Below are 16,177 nucleotides of genomic sequence, written 5' to 3'. Positions count from 1 at the left end.
TTTATTTATAATTATAATAATATTTATAAATAATATATATATATATATTTTATTAATAATATGATTTATTAATTTATTAGTTATGTATTAAGTATATAATTCCTAATTTATATATATTTAATTTGTATAATTATTATTATGAAACATTTTTTTTTATAGATATCTGCCAAATGAATAAATGTGTAAAACAATTTTGCATTAAATTTGCTCCCCGCAAATGTCATTACTCTAATACAAAAAGAAATGTATTCTCATTACTGATAATTATTTTATTTTATATATATTTAAATAATTTATATAATTTTATATATATTATATATTTATTGAATTATTAAATAATAAATTAATTATTATTATTATTATTATTATTATTATTAAAACCAGCACTAAAGTAGGCATACAATATGCAAAATAATGTTGTATAATTACAATTGTACTTTAAAAAAATTATAATATTTATTTACTTATGTAATCTTCATATTACAGTAATAAGACTGGAAAAATGTATTGTTCATTTTCTTAATTGTTCTAAACAGACTTACTTTTCTTTACGCAATATGTAATAATAACAATATTTATAAATTTATTTCATTTGCATAATTTGAATTTTATTAATTGTTATATTGTATTATTAATTAAAATGTGTTTATATATTAATTAGATAATTGTTTATATATTTATACAATTCATTCTTATAATCCTTTTTTTCATTGATTCTGGGTTGAAATATGACCCTAAAATGTTTGTTCTGTTTTTGTGAGATTCTCCCAGTAATATCCTTCATCACAAGTACATGTGCTTAAAACATCTTTCCTTTCTCACTTCATGACCGACTGAAAGCCCATGTTTGTGTGTCCTCATCAGGGTGTTGTTGGGTCGCCCGGGCCCAGAGGAACAGTGGGTCGAGAAGGACAGGAGGGCGTTCCCGGCATGGATGGACTGGCAGGGAAAGACGGAAGCAGAGGAACACCAGTAAGAATTCATCATGTGACGTGTGTGTCCTGATCTATCATCTGTCTGAACAGCTTTATTATGATCTTTCTCTTTCTTTAGGGTGATCAGGGGGATGATGGCGAGTTCGGTTTGCCTGGTAAACCCGGTGCTCCTGGCAAGGTTGGCGTTTTGGGTTTACCAGGCCCACAGGGGTCATTTGGTCCAAAGGTCAGAGGATAACATTTTACATGAATAATAATAATAATCACATTTTAGATTTAGATTTACACTACCGTTCAGAAGTTTGGGGTCAGTAAGATATTTTAAAGAATCTTTTCTGCTCAGCAAGGCTGATCAAAAATACAGTAAAAACAGAAATATTGTGAAATATTATTACAATTTAAAATAACTGTTTTATATGTGAGTATATTGTAAAATGTCATTTATTCCTGTGATCAAAGCTGTATTTTCAGCATCATTACTCCAGTCTTCAGTGTCACATGATCCTTCAGACGTCATTCTGATATGATGATTTGCATTTCTGATTATTATCAATGTTAAAAACAGTTGTGCTGATTAATATTTTTGAGGAAACGCTTTTTTCAGGATTATTTAATTAATAGAAAGTTAAAAAGAACAGCATTTATTTGAAATATAAATCTATTGTAACATTATAGATGTCTTTACTGTCACTTTTGATCAATTTAATGCATCCTTGCTGTGTAAAAATATTATTTTCTATAATTTTTTTTACTTTATCATTTTTATGTTTATAATTAAGATCCTAGAAAAAAATACACAATTATTATATTATATTATATTATATTATATTATATTCTTGAATGGGTCATGTTGATGTATGCATTGGTTATATTTGTGTATGAATAGGGTGAGAGGGGTCATCCTGGTCACCCTGGCCCTTCAGGAAAGAGAGGTTTTAAGGGAGGGATGGGCCTTCCAGGACCTCAGGGAGACCAGGGATCTAAGGGCCAACATGTGAGTCCTACACCCTGACAAAACCATAAACTCTGTTTTTCTTCACTGAGGACTGCATCCTGCTTACAAAAGACCCACAGTTCATTTTGGAACAAAACATTAATATTAATCGTTGATTTAGGGTGACATCGGGCAGCCCGGCTTTCCAGGGATACTAGGAATGTTTGGACCGAAGGTGAGTGTTAGCACACATTGCCAGGTGTCTGATTTAAATGGTTCTTCTTGGTGAAAAACAGAAATGTGATCGTCCGTGTGTGTCTGCCCAAGAGAAACAAACAGAGATGAGATTTATCATTTCTAAAGAGTTCTTTCCTTCGGGAAACATGTTTTCATCCACGCGCTCAAACAGCGTCATAATTCACACAAGCACCGAGGTGTATTTTTGTTAAGCTTTTCTCAGAAACCCAAAGCCGTGAGCTCATAAAACAGGACAAGCGTGTGTACTCGTGGTGTTACTGATTCATTCAGACTCATTCATGCTTCTGGTTGAACTAGAGGATCTAGAGTTGTGGAAAAAAGGAGGACCACCAATGGCAGCCACACAAACACTTGACAGTGAGAAATAGTCACATGTCTTCATGGTGTCCACTTCATAAAGGCTCTCGTGCTCTTCAATATACACAACACACACACACACACCAGCATTAATGTTGGGTTAGGCACAGCTGTGTATTTGTGTGTTTGTTTATGTGGGATTGACGTTTGGCTTGTTTATTTAGGGCCCTCCAGGAGACTTTGGGCCGAAAGGCATTCAGGGGCCTAAAGGGCCTCAAGGCAGCATGGTGAGCACACACACACACACACACACACACACACACACACACACACTATCTGTCTAACTCAATGGATCACATGGCACATATAATAGTGTGTGTACAGTAATATCTCCATGTTGTTTTCAGGGCAGAGGGGGTTTAGCTGGACCTGTCGGTGTGATTGGCCCTAACGGGAGTCCAGTGAGTATATGCCACTTCTATAGTGAACAGTGTGGTCTTCTCTGACCTCTGACCTCTGTTCTCACACTGACGTCTCTCTGCAGGGCTCGAGAGGAGATTCTGGCAACAAAGGAGAAATGGTGAGAAGAGATGAATTCACTCTTTCTCTTCAGATGTTGATATCACAGTCGATCTTACAGTGTCTCTCTGTTTCCTTGCAGGGTGTTCAGGGACCTCGAGTGAGTCTTCACGCTCACAGACGCAGCATTTCCCATTCTCAGTGGCTTGTGTTTATTTCAAAGCCACTTGTCTTTATCTAACTGTGTTATTTGTGTGTTTTCCAGGGTGCTCCTGGACCGCGTGGACTTCCTGGACCGCCGGTAAAACACACACTTCTTTCTTTAACACTTTTACTAGACTCTTTCGGAATATTTACTTAAGCTTTTTAGGACCTACCATAGATGTCTACTGTTTTCATGTCTAATTATAATGATGACTCAAGTCAAGTCACCTTTATACCTATATAGCAGTTTATACAGTACAGATTGTTTCAAAGCAGCTTTACAGAGATAACAGGAAAATGATTCAATGATGCGAACAGAGTCATTATTCAGCTGAAGTCAGTTCAGTGTTGATTCAGTTCTGTTGTAGAGATCATCAATTATCAAACTAGTTCATTTAATCTCCTGAACACAGTGATGTCGTCGTCCAGCTCAGTTCAGTTCTCATCCAATAGTGTCAGAGCAGTCAAATAAATAATATTGTTAAATATTAAGTGACTTCAGACTAAAGCTGAGAATTTTACATTTTTAAAATTCTAAGAAAACATAAAAAATATTGTTTTTAAATTGAAGTTGTCCACAAATATCCCCAACCAGACATTTTTCAGATTATACTCCGTTAGTTTGGGAACAATTTTGTCCCCAAACTAAAGTAATCCAATCTACACATAAATGCCAATCTCTACTATGTTTTAATAATATCGGAATAATTCATATACAGTTATTATTATTATTATTATTATAGTTTTATTATTTGGTTCTTTACAGGGTCCACCGGCAATCCCACCGGCTTTGGTAAGAAAATTCACTTTATATTTCATTCATTTATTCGTTCGTTCGTCATTCATTCATTCATTCATTCATTGCTGTCCTGTAAATATGCGTTATTAAGTTTGCTTGTGTGCATGTATGTTTTAGAAACAAGATTTCGGTCTTGGAGTGGCCCAGCCAGTTTTTAGGGAGACAAACACACAGAAAATAGAGGTGAGATCATTCAAAGACACACACACACACACACACGGCCTGTTTATGTTGTATTAGTGCACTGTCATAGATGATTGTGTATGTTTTAAAGACTGACCCGCTGTTCCCTCAGGGTCGGGGTTTGATGGACATGCCAATGTTGGATCAGGCTCCAGAGATCCTGCGGACGCTCCATTACCTGAGCTCTCTGGTCCACAGTCTGAAGAACCCGCTGGGCACGCGAGATCATCCTGCTCGACTCTGCAAGGACCTGCACGACTGCCGGGATACACACTACGATGGTGTGTGTGTGTTCAACCTGAAAGGAATATTCTGGGCTAAATATCACCAATAGCATCTGTAATAATTAAGCGTTTACCATTGTCAAATTACTACTTTTCAATTTGACTGAAATGTTTGTGTTGTGGTTTCTTCAGGCACTTATTGGATCGACCCAAACCTGGGCTGCTCCTCAGACTCTATAGAAGTGATGTGCAGTTTCAGCGGTGGTGGACGCACATGTCTCAGGCCCATCACCACAGCCAAGGTCTGTAGCATTCCGCTTCCAGATCCGCTTTTTATTCCATTAATGCTTATCTTTGGGAGGATATGTTTTGAAGAGACGCTGAAGTGTTAATGATGCTGTTTTATTGGCTGGTCGCAGCTGGAGTTCAGTGTCGGACGCGTCCAGATGAACTTCCTGCACCTGCTGAGCGCCGGAGCGGAGCAACGAATCACTATCCACTGCCTGAACGTGACGATCTGGAGCCACGCGCCCTCCCTGCCCCCGTCCCAGAGCGCTGTTCGCTTCCATGCGTGGAGTGGGGAGACCCTGGAGCCGGACGTGTTAGCAGACTCCTGCGGGGTCAGTGTGCCCTTCAAACACCTCTCGTATTAATGAGTGCTGGAAGCAACCGTGCAACTAGCTTTAAAACAGCCACCGCATACTTTGCATCATGTGCAAAGAAAATTAGCAAAATATCACAAAAAACATACATAAAACAAATGCAAATGTACAGACTTTAAAAGCTCCAGTTGTTAAATTTACACTCTAAAAAATGCTGGGTTGTTTCAACCCAAATTTGGGTAAAATATGGACAAACCCAGCCGTTGGGTTACATTTTTACATTACATTTTTAACCCAACGGCTGGGTTTGTCCATATTTTACCCAAAATTGGGTTGAAACAACCCATTTTTTAGAGTGTAAATAATTAGGAATAAATAAATAGTTAAGTATGAAGTCAAATCGTTTGATCTGACTTCAACAGGATCAAATAACTTTTTTTTGTAATTATATGAAGTACTTTTCTTTTGTCAAGTATTTAATTTACCTGATTATCTGAAAATAATATACATTCAAATTTTAAATTGAAATAAATTTTAATAATGCATGTATTGCTTTAATGCATACAAAATCCTTATGATTATTAGGTGCATTCTGTATTTATTCACTCTGCCCGGCCAAAAAAAAGTCACTGTTTGGATTTAAACAGGCAAATGCTTAAGAGTTTATGACTGGATCATTATTGCTGTGATTATTATGTTTCTAGCATGTTATATGTTTGGCAACAGTTCTTCTAACCCTAATTGATGGAGTGTGTAGCTTTTCATTTCTTAAACAACCATGTATGAAGACACATCATGATCATATTTCAGGATGACAATGTCAAGATTCATCAGACTCAGAATGTGTAATAATGAGGAACATGAAGAATTATTTTTTTTTTATCAAGAGTCCAGCACTCTGTAAAGTCTCCTCCAGCACATCCCAAACACTTTCAATGAATTTAATCTGAACTCAGAGGAGCCGATCGATTTATGTGTGAAAATTATTCTTCATGATCCTCACATATATGTATTCTGCATCAATTACAATGATGATGACTGTTTAAACGCGTCATCTCAGTCTGTGAAAAGGGTCCATAGTGTTTGTTGTAGTCAACAATAACAACACTGAACTTTAGTCATGAACTTGAGTCCCTTTTGCATGCATGATGCATCACTGATTGTGTGTTTTTTATTGTATAGCAACTGAACGGGCGCTGGCAACATGCCGACTTCCTGTTCCGGGTGTCGGACCCCACCTTACTTCCTGTCGTACGCATAAGCAACCTACCGAAGACAACGCCCTCATCACGCTTTCACCTAGAAGTTGGACCTGTGTGCTTTCTATAGTGTGTGTGTGTGAGATTGTGAGTGTGTGTGCGCTCCTCAAACACACACCGACCCACCCACATCCCGCCCCCTTCAGTATTCAGCCACTGATTGGACTGCAGAAACAGAAAGAGGTGGTGTGGGCGGGGCTTTGGGTGACAGCATTAGAGACTCCCACAGTCTAAAGGAAATCCCGCCCCTACCAGCAATGGATGTCCAATCATATTTGATTCCTCTAAAAAAACAAGCCAATCATCTCGCAGGGACAAAAACTCAGGACATCCGGGGCCGGAGAAACTGCTAAACCCTCTGTCTCTGTCTTTCTCTCTTCTTCTTCTCTCTTCTTTCTCAGCCTGTTTCTTTGGTGCTCGTGCTCTTTCAAATTAATAATAATTAATTAATAATAATAAGTTATTATAATACTTGTACTTTTATAATAAGAATCAAGTTTATTGAAGAGATGAATTAAGATCATTGAGAGGTATTATATGTACATATACACTTATTGTTTATCTGATCTTTTATATATTAATTTTGTCACATGTAAAAAAAGAAATGCTAAAGTGCAATAGGAAAACGAAGAAAAAATGATAATTGATTATATATTAAGTGTGCGTCTCAATAAGGAAGGTTTTTCAGGGATGTTGTCATTCATTCGTGTCATTTTAACACTCCAGCAGACAGGGAAGTGTGTGTGTGTTTGTGTTCGTGTGTGTGTTCGTGTGCGTGTGTGTGTGTGATGGATCAGTAAACGAGTGAAGGTGTATGCTTCTATCAAACTTGCAGACACACCTGTGCATATCAACACACACGACCCACCTGAGGCGCGCCTGTCACTTTAAGGGGGCGTTTCTCAAAGAAAATGTGTGTGTTTTGTTCGAAGGAGTTAATAAGAGTGGATCCCTCATGAAAACACGCCTGGGTCATATTTCAACCAAAAAGAAAAAGAAAGCATATTAATAATATTTGCATTGTGCCATTTCTGTGACGAGCACATTTTTACGGACATATTTTTTAGCGTAATGCATATGGAAATAATTCAACTTTTTGTACTTACTTTTGTCATTCGTAGGCTATTATTTGCTGAAACATTACATCAATGAGTAAAAAAAATTTTTTTCAGTTGTCATAAAATTGTCACAATGCAAAAAGTCTTTTATTTGATTATGCAAAATGTATTTTTATTTTCTGTGCGCTCAAAATATCAGCGGTTTATTGCTTTCTTTTCATTTCTGGGTCAAATATGACTTGGACATGTTCTTAAGGTTTCGTGAGATTCACTCATCAAAGGCCCGTTCACACCAACGACGATAACGATAAAATCGTTGAAAAATCGTTCGAAAAACTTTTCTTTTCTTCAGCTGATGAACGAGAAAAACATTGACAGCCAATCAGAATCCATTCTGCCTTAAGATCGAGATCACTTAAAGCGACAGACGACACATAGCAGCGCGCGCTTATAGTTATGATATAGTTATCGTTTTTAGTGTGAATGGGCCTTCAAGGTTTGTCTCGGTAACAATGGTGCTATTTTGAAGCTGTTTTAAAAGTGGATCTTCAAGATGTCGATGCTTTGTTTAGTGCCCGTGTTACTCTGAATTATGATGTTAGTGTGAATATTGTCTACTTTAAAGGTGCTCAGAAAAGTCATTTAACACATGTTTAATCTGGATGTGCGTTTGCAGCATGTTGAATGCATTATGCGATAAGCTCGTGCTTTCCTCTGTGGTCACAGAACAGTTTTGTACGTTCACCTCACCAGCTCAAACATCAACTAATGCCTTTTGTAAGGGAAACATTTCAGTAGCTATACGTTTTTAAGTGGCATCAGAAAGTGTATATTATCATATGCAAATAATGGTCGTAATCTCGTGAACTATATGTTGCGTTCCCTAAAACAAGGAAACAGCATTTCGAAGCTTGTTGTTCCTTTATTCTTCATGACCGTGTGTATAATTCTGCCGGCTTTGATGTATACAGTGAGTCTCTTTTGCTAATTTAATGTTATTTAAATTTACAAACGCGCTTTTTTAACCAAATTCTGTTGTGACAGAGTTTTTCTCCAGATAACTTAATTATCCGTATGTTAACTGCTCTTACGGTTGATAGATTTATTTTATGTGTAAATTTGGGGTTCCAGAGAACAATATATTGCTTTTTCAATCTGTTGTTATTTTTCTATCCTGTTTATTTTTTATTTTTGTCTATAATAATAATAATCTAAAGTCGTACTGTACCAGGACTGTGTTCTATATTATTTCTAAGGTGAATTTTAAAACATGTGAACGTTCCATGTCAGAATGTTGGAATTCTGATTACCTCATCGCTCTGCAGTTTCTGTTTGTGAACATTCAACTCTCAAATTCAAGGCTCAGTAAACTCATCTCTGTCAAATTCATAATCAGTTTTCTCTCTCTCTCTCTCTCTCTCTCTCTCTCTCTCTGAACACGTCCTCCGTTTCGCTCAGTGTTGTTCTTTGTGTCAGTTTTCCGTACTTGGTTACATATGTGGATTCTGAATTGGAATTAATGCTTACATACACAATAAAGATGTTCTTACACCAAAGTCTGCGTTTGTTTTGGTTCTTTGAGTAGTAAAAACCAATACAGACATTATAACTCTAATCGTTGCACTTCATTCAGGCTAAAAAAACTGATCTTTATTTTTCATTATGATAACTTTTAAATTCTCAAGATCACACCAGAGTTATTATAGTTAAGTGAAACTTAAACCATAAAAATAGTTTCTTAAATGATAAACGCTAACATTTTATTTTATCTATTTTATCAGTTAGTTTTATAATACATCTGAGATGCTAACATACACCCAGCTCTGGATGAAGCCTTGGCCTGGAAGAGAGGTCATCAGGTGGTCCCCAACCTTCACTGGGTGTTTCGACCCTTAACCACAACTCCCTCCAGTTGGCGGGTCAGCAGTGACTGGCCAGGTCACTGCCCCTCTCCTTCAGGCTTCCAGCTTGTGTCCTCTCTCTTGTGCCAGAGCCAACAGGAGGCTCTCTCTGGCGCTTCTCCCAGCCTACGAACGGCTGCTTTCCTCAAGTGGCCTCTCAATCCAACATTTGTCAATAGATTGAGTTGGGAATCCTCGACATCCGACTTCCACCGTCATCATCCATGTTGTCCACCCCGTCTTGTACAAGTTGCTGGTGTTTGGCTTTTATCCTCTCTGCAGCTTCCTCACGGCCCTCCTCCCACGGCACCGTCAACTCCACCAAGATGATCTTCTTTCCCTCTGGAGACCACATGATGATGTCGGGCCTTAGAGTTGTGGACAGTACCGCCTCAGGGAAGTCGAGTTTCCCCCCGAGATCAACCTCCATTTCCCATCCCTGGGCTGACTGCAGGAGATTCTGCCTGGCTTGGCTGTGGTTGACAGGTCTTTGGTGCTCTTTCACAAAGGTGATGGTGCTCAGCAGTGGTCTTGCTTTGGCTGGTTGTTTCTTCCTCCTTCCTTGCTCCAGGATGTCTGCGAGCACTGCCAACACCTTGTCATGGCGCCACCTGTATCTCCCCAGTGTCAATGCGATCTTACACCCTGACAGGATGTGCAGCATTGTTCATTTCCCACCACACAACCTGCACAGTGGGTCCTCCCTCCACCCCCACCTGTGCAAATTGACTGGGGTTGGTAAGGTGTCATACACTGCTCGTGCTCGGAGTAGAAAGGAATATACGAAAGGGCTCCAGCCGTCACAGTTCAATCCATGTGATTGTTCTCTTAGGGAGGCTCCACCTCGTCCAGGCGTCTTGAGTTGCGAGCTCGATGGATTTTGCTCTTCTCCCTTTCTCCCTTCTTCCTCACGGTTTCGGACTTCATCCTGGATCATGGTTCTCTTCTCCCTAGGGGTGGACTTTGACCACTGCTGGAAATGCGCTAGACCCAGTCTTACAGTGCAAGGGTTTCCGATGATGTCTTTGGTCCTGAGAGAACATTCTGCCTGGTTAATTGCCGTGCTGGCGGCCCACTTAGGGCTAGATCTTGTTCTGACTCCTGCTTCCCTGGTGAGTTGGTATTGAGAGTCCCTATGTGTCAGGGACAGTCTCTATTTGGCGACTTTAAACTCCTTCACCACTGATGACAGGGGAAGCTGGAGCTGGCCCGACCTTATGTAGAGCCCCAAGCCAAGGATGTAAAGCTCTGGGGTTTTCCCAACCATATTCTACGGTGCTTGTTGAACAACTTCTCAATTTCTTCAAGTTGATAGAAGCACCTCATATACAGTTAGAAGCCACATGAGTCTCGGGAGCAGGCCATGTTGGTAGATCCAGCACTTGTATTTCCCAGGCAGGCCAGACTTGTGAATCTTCTTCAGCCATTCTTCAACTTGTTTTCCGGGGCTGGAGATGCTGTCGCTGTCTGACAGGGAATCATCATATCACTTTCCAAGGCATCTAATTGGGTTCCCCTGGATGTTCGGGATCACTTCCCCTTGAACAAGTAGCTTGAACCTTCCAGTTGTTTTGCCCTTTTGGATCACCAGGCTCCTTGATTTCTTGGGCTTGAAGACCATCTTTGCCCAAGTGGCCATGCAATCCAGTTCTGCCAGGACCCATCTTGCCTGCACGTGAGTTGGTGTTATCAAGGTAAGGTCATCCATGAATGCCCTGATTGCTGGCTGTTGACATCCTGCGGCGGTCTTCGGCCCTTTTGACTTTGTACTCGCTGCAAAGGATCAGGTGCATTCCCATGATGAACAAGATGGGAGAGATTGTGCATCCTGTCACCATCCCCTTCTCCACTGGCTGCCACTTTGTTGTATACTTGGCGGACTGGAATCGTAGCTGGAATCGTAGTTATGGGGAATAGACCCAAATGCATTTGGAAAGTCAAGCCAGACATATGTTAGGCTGCCTTTCTTCTCCTCTGCTTCATGGATGAGTTGGCTGAGGATCCCTGTATGCTCCAAGCACCCGGAGAACGCTTCTACACCGCCCTTCTGGATAGAGGTGTGTATATATCTATCCTGGGTCATGTAATCACTCATTCTCTTCGCAAGCACAGAAAAGCTTTCCCTCCACACGAAGTAGGGAGATAGTTCGGAACTGGCTGATCTGTGTGGATCCCTGTTCTTTGGGCACAAAGCGCTTTGTTGGAATGGTTCCCTTGGACCAAATTACCCGCATAAGCTTCTATAGCCTTCGGAGGAGCTTAGGGCATTTTTTGTATACTTTGTACGGTATACCGCTGGGACCTGGAGCAGAAGATGATCTTGCGTGCTTGACTACCTCTTGAACCTCTCTCCATGATGGACGTGCTGAGGGATGTGGTAGGTGGGTCGATGTTAGTAAGCCCATGATTTCCTCCCAGGGCTTCTTGTAGGGTCACCGAATGCCTCCTCAACAGAGACTGCTCCACCTCCTCTCTGAAACCCAACTCTGAGTCCCAGACCTCGCCTCCCCCAGAAGTGATTTTAGTAAAATAACTATACATTACAAAATAATACAAATGAATGAAAACTATATAGACATAACACTTTACACTTTACTTTCATTTGCTAACATAAGCTAATGCATTAACCAACATTAACTATGATTAAGATTTTTTTAAAAAAATAATAAAAACTGAGTAGATCTCAATGATACACTGTAAAAAAAATCAATAAGTTATGACAACATACATTTTTACATTAATTGCTTCAACTTTTTATGATATACACGATTGAACTCATTTTTTAAGCCAATTTACTGTAATTTAAGTTTAAATGACTTAACCATCCACTTTGATTGTACTTAATTTAAGACTGTACTAAAATAAAACTTGATCACGGAACTTGAAAGGAAAAAGGTTTCACAACAAGTGATAATTTCTGTTCATTTATTAAAAACAGGCAACATTGCCAAAAGGTTATTTAAATACAAATCTTTATTTAGTATTTTAATCTTGGTTTACAGTAATTGCTGTTTATTTTTCAGGTTTTAATACAAATGAATATGAATGCAGTAAACACTTGAAAAAAACACTTCAACTTCAGTGCTTCAAAGAGTTTAAAAATGAGTTGCATTAAAGAAAACATCTTGTCCTTCATACAACTAGATCATTATTACTAGTTTTCAACCTGATGGCGTTCATCCACTTTACTGGAATATTTTAAGTTAGAACAAATACAGTACAATGACAATGAGCACATTACATTTTCAAGCTAATTTTTTTTATTTTTTTTTAAAGTACATTATTTGGCACCACATCACATGTAAAATTATTTAAGTGCTGTTTAGAATTGTTTTGGATATCAATTTAAAATAAACCACGCCTGATAAACTACTCTGTTGCTTTACTCATAATAGTTTGATTATCACTATTCCTATTTTTAATCAATTTCACCAAGATTGACAAATACTGAACTAAACTGAGATTTACCTGCTCTGAATGATGTCAAATGTAGTTGAACACACTCACAAGCGCACCATAAAACTCACACATGTAAAAGAAAGTGTGTAAGAATGATGAAAGTAATAAAGTTAAAGGGGGTGTGTCCTGAACTGGAGGGGGCGGAGCCATGGAGGTCATGTCCACACAGAGCGCGCTCCAACAGCAGGTGTGTCTCAGGTGTGACGCCTGCAACACACACACACACACACACACAAACACACACACAGTGTTGTGTTACTGCAAAACTTACAGTACTGTTATTGTTGAGTAAAACACTAATTTAAAATAATAACCAAACTTTATATATATAAATAATACTAAAAATAACACTGATAGCTAATTGATAACAGGGATGTATTAGACCTGTATACAAAATTTTACACAAATTTGGGTCAAACGGCGTCATCGCATAGTATTTGAGTTTTTCTATGACAACAATGTACCGTACTGACGCCGTTTCTGTATCTTGGTAGCAAACTGACCTAAACTGGGATTGTTTCATGTCGACTCTAAAGTCTGAGTTTTAAAGCTGGAGTGTAAGAGATCTAAATGCTTTTAAACACGAAAAGTCCTTAATCTTCTCTATTACACCTGTTTCTATAGACTTGATGACAGCGCAAATATTTATTATGTAATATTTTATGTAATAAAAGTAGTTATAAGCTACTGTGGAACATATTAACCTTTTCTATAAGAATAGAAGACCAGAATAAATTATTATGTTTATAAAGTCTCAAAAGTCTACAAAAGAACAGTGAATAATTTGTAATTGTACTAAAGCTAAAAAAAAAAATCTGTGAAATATTTAATTATATCATTTTGGAATCAGTATGTTTTTTGCATTTTTTTCACAGTATAAATAGCCTACACATTATTATTACAATTTAATACAGTTTTATATTTAAATGCATTTTATAATGTAATTATTTGATCAAAGCTGAATTTTCAGCATCATTACTCCATTCTTCAGTGTCACATGATCCTTCAGAAATCATTATAATATGATTTGAAACATTTGTTTTTATGATCAATGTTGAAAACAGTTGGGCTGCTTCATATTTTTGTGGAAATAAGAAAGAAATAGAATAGAAAGGTTAAAAGGACCGCATTTATTTAACATCTTAATCTTTTATTATAAATGTATTTTCTGTACTTTTTGATCCATTTAATGCATCCTTGCAGAAAAAGTATTAATTTCTTTAAAAAAAAAAATGTGTGGCCCCAAACTTTTGTTAGTCTGTCTGTATGATATATCTGCCTGAGTCTCTGGCTATGATCATTTGGGGGTCTTTAGCCTCAACATTTTTTAATCTTTTTTTATCTGTAAATCAATAATTCCCGCCCATAAATGGTCATGTGAAGTGCATGTGCCATTATTGATGAGCGGTGTCCTGTTTCCGTCATTACATAATCAGTCGATACGGGCATGTTAGCGCAGAGCAAAAGGAAGGCCAAAACACTTTTTTGTTTATTTAAATGCAGTTATTAAAAGTAGCCTATTTTAGGACATGAATGAGTGAGAAACTCACTGTGTTGCGACCATTCCTCCCAGAGATGCTGAAGTTCCTCATCTTGTTCATGAGTGTGATCTGAGGTAAAACACATCGTCCGTCATCCAGCAAAAAAAAAAAAAAAAAACTTTTTAATAAGCAAATTTTCTACATTTAACAGCATTACTGCACTTACGGGATAGTTCACCGAAAAAATGATAATTCTGTCATCATTTAGCCTACATGAGTTTCTTCCTTCAACTAATATTCTTCAAAATATCGTATCTGTATGACAGAAATTCAAACAGGTTTGGAACAATTTGAGGGTGTTCTTGTTTTTGGGTGTTCCCTTTAACATTTACACAAATCTGACAGACAAAATCCCATATTTCCAGTGTGATAAATGAAGGTTTCACACACAGACAAGGCTTAAACTAGTCCCAGACTTAAATGCATGTTTGAGCTGTTTTAACTGAAACCAACTTGCACGGACATACCTTAAAATATGTCTCAAGATGCACACCAGTAAGGTTTTTTTTCTTCTTCTTTCTAAGGCACGTCTATAAAAACGACTTAATTGAACTAAGGCCTAATCCTGGCTCAGTCTAAGCCCTGTCTGTGAAACAGGCCTCGGGGTGATAAATGCAGGGTTTGGAGTAAGCACCGTCGCTGTGCTGGAACAGGAGCTGCCTCAGCTCGCGCAGGGCTCTCGTCAGGTTCTCCAGCTGGTCGTGGAGGTGGATGTTCTCCTCGATCAGTGCGTGGATGGTGTCCTGAAGCTCAAACCCTCGACAACACACGGCCAGCAGCAGCACACAGACACACACACAGCGCAGAGCCCGCGAGCGATGCATTCTCAACACGCACTCACACACACCTGCTGTCCTCACAACGACATCTTCACTCAAACACACACTCGCCGTAGAGCTTCTGCTGGCTGAGGGACGCGCTGCTCTCACACACTCATCTGACAATCTAATGCAGTGAACCGGGGGAGAGAGAGAGAGAGAGCTCTAGTTTAAATCCAGATCAATTCAATCATTAAGTGAACTCATGAACGCGCTCATAGATTATCCTGATGCAACACGATAAAACACTCCAGCTTCCCTGCAGTTTACCACATGAACCCAGCGAGAACCACAGACTGTGTGTGGGTTTACGGTTTGGCAAGAGTTTAACCAAAAACCATTAACAGAAAAAAAGAGACGTCCAAACGTGTTGTTATAGTTAACTAAAATGATTATAAACTGTTTAGAGTAAATAAAATAAAGACAAGCTAAATAAAATGTAAACGATATGAAAAACATAAACTGAAAGAAAAACAAACTTTTGCCTTACAATAAAACAAACAAGCAATAGGCTGTAGAAATATCGAAAAATAATAAAAAATGACAAAAACACACAATTAAAACAAACTAAAATTAACACGAAAATCTAATTCAATATTAATAAATACTTTATTAGTATATAAATAACACTATATAGGCTACACTTATTTGCTATTCCAAAAAAATTTCTTTATGCCTTAAAAGCTTGAATGTAACTACACCCTTACCTCATTTAAATATGCAAATTAGCCCCGCCTCCACTCACATCAGCTCAGAGATCTACTCGTTGACGTGATTGGTTACAAGGTAGTTTGTGACGTCAGAAACAAATGATTTCAAACTGTTTTCAAGACGGTCTTTGGTTCATTGCAGTTAAGGAGAAAATAGGCTACTCAATGGTGTTGACATGAATTTGCACATGGTATGTCGTAAAGCATATTAAAAACACCAGACATATAAACATTAAAAGCTTGATTTTCACCACAGGGGGACTTTAAGTGAACAAACAAGAATCACTCAAGTACATACAGTCTTAGAATGACATGAGGGTTAGTAAATGACATGTTCATTTAGGGTGAACCAAGTTTTCTGTTGACTGGCTTTCAGACTTAAAGTTGGGAGAGCCAAATGGATAACACACGGCCACTAGGACATCTCAGATGCGTCTATTTTATACTTAAATGTGGCCATGCAGGATTATTTACAC

The 16,177-nt window shown here is 38.4% G+C and overlaps 2 protein-coding genes across 6 annotated transcripts in view; one reads left to right on the top strand and one right to left on the bottom strand.

The window, feature by feature from the left end:
• Positions 1-8,820, top strand: part of col27a1a (collagen, type XXVII, alpha 1a) — a 96,929-nt gene extending 88,109 nt beyond the window's left edge. For all 5 annotated transcript variants that reach the window (XM_079586338.1, XM_079586336.1, XM_079586337.1 and 2 more), the window contains 15 exons: positions 865-972; positions 1,054-1,161; positions 1,822-1,929; positions 2,051-2,104; positions 2,649-2,711; positions 2,832-2,885; positions 2,969-3,004; positions 3,086-3,103; positions 3,209-3,244; positions 3,914-3,940; positions 4,064-4,129; positions 4,242-4,410; positions 4,546-4,655; positions 4,773-4,973; positions 6,138-8,820. In XM_079586338.1, coding sequence (XP_079442464.1) covers positions 865-972; positions 1,054-1,161; positions 1,822-1,929; positions 2,051-2,104; positions 2,649-2,711; positions 2,832-2,885; positions 2,969-3,004; positions 3,086-3,103; positions 3,209-3,244; positions 3,914-3,940; positions 4,064-4,129; positions 4,242-4,410; positions 4,546-4,655; positions 4,773-4,973; positions 6,138-6,284 — 1,305 coding nt within the window. In that variant the 3' untranslated portion in view covers positions 6,285-8,820. The remainder of the gene's footprint in view (positions 1-864; positions 973-1,053; positions 1,162-1,821; positions 1,930-2,050; positions 2,105-2,648; positions 2,712-2,831; positions 2,886-2,968; positions 3,005-3,085; positions 3,104-3,208; positions 3,245-3,913; positions 3,941-4,063; positions 4,130-4,241; positions 4,411-4,545; positions 4,656-4,772; positions 4,974-6,137) is intronic.
• A 3,262-nt stretch (positions 8,821-12,082) lies between these two features.
• Positions 12,083-15,679, bottom strand: LOC306985019 (uncharacterized protein). The gene is made up of 3 exons (XM_079586888.1): positions 14,808-15,679; positions 14,183-14,242; positions 12,083-12,839 (listed from the first exon to the last, which is right to left on the bottom strand). The coding sequence occupies exons 1-3, from the start codon at positions 14,995-14,997 to the stop codon at positions 12,697-12,699; spliced, it is 393 nt and encodes a 130-aa protein (XP_079443014.1). The 5' UTR covers positions 14,998-15,679; the 3' UTR covers positions 12,083-12,696.
• Between the last annotated feature and the right edge of the window lie 498 nt (positions 15,680-16,177).

The sequence above is a fragment of the Phoxinus phoxinus genome (genome assembly GCF_949152265.1).
Source record: "Phoxinus phoxinus genome assembly, chromosome: 17".
Lineage (NCBI taxonomy): Eukaryota > Metazoa > Chordata > Actinopteri > Cypriniformes > Leuciscidae > Phoxinus > Phoxinus phoxinus.
This window is presented reverse-complemented; position numbering and strand designations above follow the sequence as displayed.

What these genes read in the sequence shown, in the direction of transcription:
- LOC306985019 (XM_079586888.1), bottom strand. Translation starts at nt 14,997, where the DNA reads ATGCATCGCTCGCGGGCTCTGCGCTGTGTGTGTGTCTGTGTGCTGCTG. An exon ending in CCTGTTCCAGCACAGCGACG is followed by an intron (nt 14,243 to 14,807) that starts GTGCTTACTCCA and finishes GTTTTACCTCAG; the next exon opens with ATCACACTCATGAACAAGAT. An exon ending in GGAGGAATGGTCGCAACACA is followed by an intron (nt 12,840 to 14,182) that starts GTGAGTTTCTCA and finishes TGTGTGTTGCAG; the next exon opens with GCGTCACACCTGAGACACAC.